We start from the raw sequence: 6,573 nt of genomic DNA, 5'->3' as shown, positions 1-6,573 counted from the left end.
CACACATGCGTGTAACTATATTGAGAAACCATGACTTTTGGTTTGTGATGCCACATCGTGTCAGCCTAGCTCCCCACTAAAACTTTCTCAACTGCGTGGTCTGAGCCTCTCGTAATTACTACATTCACATGCAAAAGCTTGCAGGACAGGTGAATAGATTGCGTGGTTTGAGCAGTTTTTGTAAGTATGATTAGGAAAGAAAAAATGAGGGAAAAAAAAATTAAAAAATATATATTTTTTTTTAAAAAAAAACAAAAGGTCAGGCGTGCCTAACGCGGCCAGCAGGCGCGTGCACTGGACGCAATAAGTGGCCTTCACATGTGCCTGACGCAGTTGTCTATTGCGTCAGTGAGACTAAGACCATTTACCTGCAAAAAACTCCACTCTTGCAGAGGCACCTCATTCTTCTCTCTCTTCCTATATCTATCATCCAAGTCATCTATTTCTCTTACATAAACCAAAAAATAACCCCTAATATATATATTCAAATATATAAGTGGTAATTTTCAAAAAAAATATATTAGTGGTATTATGTCTATTTGACTATTTTGGTTATATTACTCTATTATCCCTAATATATTAGGTAGTACATTTTATAAATCATAGAATAGAACAGTAATCTTTTTTGTTTTTTAATTGTTCTTCATTTTCATTCTTTATAACATCATATTCCTGCACTTTCCATTTTGATTTCATGAGAGAAACATGCTCTAAATAAGAGATGAGAGAAAGACCAAAACTACAGATATTTTACTGTTACTCGAATTCACAGTGGACATGGGATTATGATAGGGAGCAATTCATGAACCTATTTGCATCTTACCTGGTGTGCACACTAAACGAACATTTTGGAGCAGGAAAGAAGGGAATGGGGCTTGACATGAGCCAATATGTGCCTTCAGGCGGGGAATGTTGGGATGAGCACTACGACATCTATGGCATCGCAACTCCATTGCGAGCAACTTTTCATCATCATTCAGGGTAGCCTTTCCATTTTGACTGACTTCCTCTATCACATCAACTGAATCCCGGAAGAAGAGGGAATTGAATGAGTTCCAATGCTTCTTGTTCTTCAGATGCTTTGAGTTGAAATCCTGGCTGATCACATGAAGGTGCAGTTGTCGCATTGAGGGGACCTGCAGGAAGGGACTCGTGATATCACTGATATGAAGGTACAAACAGTGTAAATTTAAGTAATAATCAATTAAAAACCATACCGAATGGTATCCAAGACGGAATATTAAGGATTCATTTTCATTCAGAAACTCTTCTGCCCACTTCAGTCCAACTGCATGCATTGTCTTAAGCAATGGGAGATGCTCCTTGGAAACATCCGCCAGACGATCAAGACCTTCAACTCGTGCCAACACCAACAGGTGCTTTTGTGACTGCCAGAAGAATGGACTTCACTTTTAAAAAGACTCAGGTAAGAAGGGAATGGAGGAAAGAAAGAGAGTATTAACCTTTGGATACATATCGTTCAGAACAACAACATCCTGTGATGTGTCTAAAACATCATTCTTATGCTTTTCAGGATGCATGGCAATGTCATAAAGAGCTTGTGCCCATGATCCCCAAGTTTTGGTTGTATGCTTTTCATCTTTTCTCTCAGGGTTGTTGCTTGTATCAAGAGGGCACTTGGTGTTGGGTCCAAGTTCTTTCGGAAAGCTTTTATATTTTTTGCTTCTCTCAGGTTCAAAAGCAGCTTCCCTCTTAACCTTCTGATCACCATTCTGAGCACCTCTGCCCTGTTGATCTTGTGATTTAAATTGATCCTCAGAATTTTCCTTGGAGAACTCTCTATGGGTCCTCAGTATTGATGCAAATCCATCAAAAAGTGATGAGTAGGCTTCAGAAAGAATCTTGCAGCCCTTGACATAGTCATTGTTTAGACAATTTGGTCTCTTGGGATTCATATTTGGTCCAAGAACATGTATCACATGGGTTACACCTTCCCTACTAAACAAGGGCGACGATGAAGGGAGAGGAACCACAACAGCTTTTCCAGGTGCTAGGGATCCAATTCTTTCTTTGGTTGCACTTTCCAAGGCAGGACCTGCGGCATTAAATATAGCAGCATTTGTCCCTCCGCCTCCTGGTTTAAGTCGCCTGCACAAAACTAATCTTTAGATCATCTTCCTAACAAGCAAAATTACCAGTGGTTATAGGGATATAATCAATGAAATTATTGGTTTCTCCCTTTAACAACTGATCATGAGGAGACAGACCTGTACACAACAAGTAATAATGTTTATAAAGTTTACCAGTTGGCAGCATTAGCAATTACATTGCAGCGTAATCCTCCAACAGAATATAGCTGAGTTATATCACCAACAAATGTAAAGAATTTATTAGGGTCTATGTTCTTTTTTGCAGCTTTTGTCTTGACCAGGGAAAGTATTTTTGATCCAGAGGACAAATCCACCAGAGCAAGCCTAGCACTTCCAAGTTTGTTCATGAATTCTTCTACTTTCTCAACAATGATGTCAGATGCCTTCTCAAGATTGAACTGGAAATCTGCTGTAGAAATAGAAGGAAATGCCAAGGTGGGAACATTGTATGAAGAACCGGCAGCACAGGTAGAGCTACTATCTAGGTCTTCACCATTCTTCACATCCTTGGAGGCAGAAGCTGACGTAGAAGTACCATCTTCTGCTCCTTGGTTGGAATTTTTATCTTTGTTCTCTTGATCAGGAATATGCTCCTGAACAGTACTTGCCACAGGGCCAGCATCTCCCACTGGATCTACTTTTTTAAGGAACTTCATTATACCAAGTTGAACCTTGGCATTTGAACTCTTCTGACCAAAACAACCTGATGGAAGTGAATCTGATGGACCAAGTCCACAATATGTATCAATAGCAGCTTGAACTTCTTTTTCATCTTGACAAAATGTAATCCGTGCAAATCCTTCACTCAACTTAGGCAATTCTTTCTTTTGAAGCATCCTATTAACAACGGCAGCAGCTTTCCCACCTTGCAATTTTCCTTCATGCCCAGTGCGTTTTACAGACCGAGATATACAAATCTTTGCAGGAAGATCGAGCACCACAGCATGCTTCTCAACCTTTGAGTCACCAAGCTTCATAAAGTCTGCACGCTGTTCTATATCCAAGTTGCATCTGTCTATAAATACACTTTTACCATCCTTCAATGCAGTAGCTGCACTCGTCAGGCATTGTGCCTTTGTCCCTGCCTTGCCATTCCCAATTGTATCCTACACAATTGCGAAAAAACCATCCCAATTACAAACCACAGCAGCCCAAGCCCAAGAAAAACACTATTTATATAACAAATTGCGGGTATTTTGTTTCAATCCTCTTCTCTATTATCAGACCCTCCAATTTATGCTGGCTAGCCATGTCTTCCACACTTCTTAGACCCCATTTAGTAAGTAACATAGTTCTCCAAGCCACAAGTGAGAAACCATGATTGAAGAAAAAAAAAAATCATTGCTATACAGTATACATAACCAGATACACATACGAATTTGAAACTCAAAGTTACAATTCCCTGTTTGAAGAAACAAGACTAAACTAAGATATGCACACGAAAGAGTAATAATGAAATTTCCCGTTCAGAAAATTCGTCGAACATCTCAAATACAATAAGAAGAGTATTGATGCATGCGCAGACATAGATACACCAAAAAGAAAAAGTTAGAAGACGAACCTGGCAGACCCGAACCCAGGGTCGAGAGGAGGCGCGCATGACCTGATCGCAGAACGTAGACTTTCCACTACCCGGCGCACCCACCAATACCACCATTATTGCTGCACTGTGCTTCTTTTCTGCTGCTCCATTTTCTCCTAATTTCAGAAATAAAGAATTACGGTTAGAAGTTTAAAGGAATCGAAACAATTTCTTTTGTCAATCAGAGTATTCAATTGACCTCCGGATTCAGTGTCGCGATCAATATCCATTTTTTCCATGGAAAATTAACTCTCCAGGTTCACAGTGCTGTTCGACACTTCCGCAAGAGCTTGGGGTACGGCCGTACGGGAGCCTCGTCAGGCCAAAACACATACACGGTGGATTTGAATGACTGAAATGTCTTTTTACACTTGTGATTTGAGCTGAACTACTCTTCTAATTATGCTCAACCCGAATTAAATTTGATTAAAAATAACTAAATAATTTGTGTAATTGGATTGAACAATCATTTTAGTCAAGGAAAAAAAAATCTTAACATTAATCTTAGCCTGTGGGATTCTGTTCTAAAATCTCTTACAGGTGGTAAATCATAAGTCGGTTTGCCACCTTGTCTCTAAAGGTGGTAAATTGCAAATCTCATAGTCCCCTATTACACTATGCACACAAGAAACTCAACCCACACCCTACAAATCCTATTCCAATGATGTTAACCCCCACCCTGTTGCCTTCGAGCTTGAGGTCAGGTGATCAATCATTTGTGCTAGTTACTGTTGCCTTCGAGCTTGAGGTCAGGTGATAAATCATTTGTGCTAGTTACTGTTGCCTTCGAGCTTGAGGTCAGGTGATCAATCATTTGTGCTAGTTACGAGACAAAAAAATAAACTTGTTTTAGTGACGAAAAAATCTACAATATTATCCGAGGATGTACAATGTATAAACTTCGCGTTTATGTAAATCACACTAGAAAAAAAGGACTTTTTTATTTTATTTTTATCATACTCCGTATTATTTAATAATACTATTCTGGTTCTCCATACTCCATAGTAGCTATTTTAGTCCATTAATGTATGATGATCAAGGAGTACATTTGCAATGCTGGTGGTAAACAATTAGTCTCACAGATGCCCCATACAAACAAAAATGTTACATATACTAATTTTATTAAGTACAAATAAAAAGTATTTATATATATATATATTTTTGAAAACAGTATTTATATTTATTGATTATTAAGGAATTTGCATTATCATATCAAGAGTTAATAAAACAAGGCCGCTGGAGCTATTGCCAATTTGTATAACGTTATGTATAAAATTGTGTATATCTAGTATTATTGTATTAGCCATACATGAATTTAAGATTTGAGTGTGATCCAATTGCCACTTTAGGCATAGCTGATGAACAGCCACGCAGGCAAGCGCCTCACGCTTGTCCAACTTGTTTGAAACACATGTTTTTTAAAGTTATTTAGACATGGATTTTGTAATTTGTAAATGGCTGCAACAACATTCATATACAAAGCATTCCATGTGTGATCTTGCATGCAATTCATTCTGGTAATACTAGACTGATTCCACTGGATAAATAACTAACTGGCTTATAGCAAAATATTTTCCTGGCAACTCCTTCAAAATTAGGAGAAACCCAAAGAAAGATGAGATTTCAAATGGTCAATTAAGATATTCCCAATTAAAACTAGCAGGGCTTCCAATTACTGACTATCTGAATCCCGGCATAAACCATCCATATATAAAAATATTTAATTTCTCAAACTCAAACATAAGATGCTAAGCTAGCTACTTTCTAATCTACTGTGCTTTATAGGTTGGCATGACCTCTACTTGCTACAACATCTCAATGGCTACTTAGCAAGATTAAGCTGCTAGCCTGCTTGACAAGTGATTGTCTCAAAGTAAACCCAACCAAGAATGGATTTTTCACATGGACAGAACAAGAATAACTCAATTTGGACAGAACCATAAGAATGGGTCATTGGGATACCTCCGATCAGAAGACCCCTTTGTGCATAGATAAGGAGTGAGAACCTGGGGATTGATGTAGCGACTCATGATTATCATTTAAACGGGACAAGTTCTGGAGCCTTAGGATTAGTTTGGCATAATCTAGGAAACCTAACGTATTATAAAAATGCCTGGGTAGTAACTACCTCCACCCTCAAGCAGCTACAGATCAATGCACTTAACACATACTAATCATCTCAATATCAAATTAGCATGGTCAAACAGCTAGATAGTATCATAGTGTCAAAGTAAACCCAACCAGAATTGGATTATTCAGGTTGACAGAACAAGAATAGCTGAATTTGGATCAAACCACATCCAATGAACGTAAGAATATCAGGATACTGCCTATAATCTCAAATGGTTAAAATCAATAGCAAATGCATAAAAATGTTTAATATACTTGCCAAAAACCTTCAGAGACGTAATTAAGCTAAAGATAGACTCCCAAGTGCATAAAACTGAAAATTCAAAATGTATCATCAAAACAGGAGAGAATTGCGAACTAAAGTTCATACTCTAAAGACTCTTAACCATACGGAAACAAACTACTCCAATTTTGTTCTTTGGAATTTATCGAACCATTCTACTTGGATCTTTGTCTCATCTTTCGGCGCTTCCTCTTCAACCTCCTCATTCTCTTCTTTTTCCACTGTAAAAGACAAAGGAGAGGAGAATAACAGATTAATTCTCGCATATAAACTTAAACAGAGTCCAGGCTCAAAATTTACTGGTAATATTTTTATGAAAGGGTTAAAGGCAAAGGAAAGATCGAACCTTGGCCCTCATGGCGACAGAAGCAGAGACGCAACCCCGGTAGCTTTGAGAAAGAACCCTAGCAACACAAAAACTAGGTTTCAAGTAGAGGCACTTTAACTACTGTCCTGTGAAGGCCAGG

The 6,573-nt window shown here is 38.3% G+C and overlaps 1 protein-coding gene and 1 long non-coding RNA gene across 2 annotated transcripts; both read right to left on the bottom strand.

The window, feature by feature from the left end:
* Positions 1-669: 669 nt before the first annotated feature.
* LOC116005567 (transcription factor bHLH140) lies at positions 670-4,025 on the bottom strand. Its single transcript, XM_031245793.1, has 6 exons — positions 3,893-4,025; positions 3,673-3,809; positions 2,265-3,217; positions 1,464-2,109; positions 1,218-1,388; positions 670-1,136 (listed from the first exon to the last, which is right to left on the bottom strand). The coding sequence occupies exons 1-6, from the start codon at positions 3,930-3,932 to the stop codon at positions 801-803; spliced, it is 2,283 nt and encodes a 760-aa protein (XP_031101653.1). The 5' UTR covers positions 3,933-4,025; the 3' UTR covers positions 670-800.
* Positions 4,026-6,019: 1,994 nt separating this feature from the next.
* LOC116007260 lies at positions 6,020-6,573 on the bottom strand. Its single transcript, XR_004095226.1, has 2 exons — positions 6,453-6,573; positions 6,020-6,327 (listed from the first exon to the last, which is right to left on the bottom strand). It is a non-coding gene; the product is annotated as an uncharacterized LOC116007260 (long non-coding RNA).

Source organism: Ipomoea triloba, chromosome 15, assembly GCF_003576645.1.
Source record: "Ipomoea triloba cultivar NCNSP0323 chromosome 15, ASM357664v1".
Taxonomy (NCBI): domain Eukaryota; kingdom Viridiplantae; phylum Streptophyta; class Magnoliopsida; order Solanales; family Convolvulaceae; genus Ipomoea; species Ipomoea triloba.
The sequence above is the reverse complement of the archived record's forward strand: the minus strand, read 5'-3'. Positions and strand labels throughout refer to the sequence as shown.

Bases quoted from the DNA above. Each gene is read 5' to 3' on its own strand.
- LOC116005567 (XM_031245793.1), bottom strand. From the start codon at position 3,932: ATGGAAAAAATGGATATTGATCGCGACACTGAATCCGGAG. The intron at 3,218-3,672 runs GTTCGTCTTCTA...GCAATTGTGTAG, and splicing joins CCTGGGTTCGGGTCTGCCAG to GATACAATTGGGAATGGCAA. The intron at 1,137-1,217 runs GTATGGTTTTTA...CCCTTCCTGCAG, and splicing joins TCCGTCTTGGATACCATTCG to GTCCCCTCAATGCGACAACT.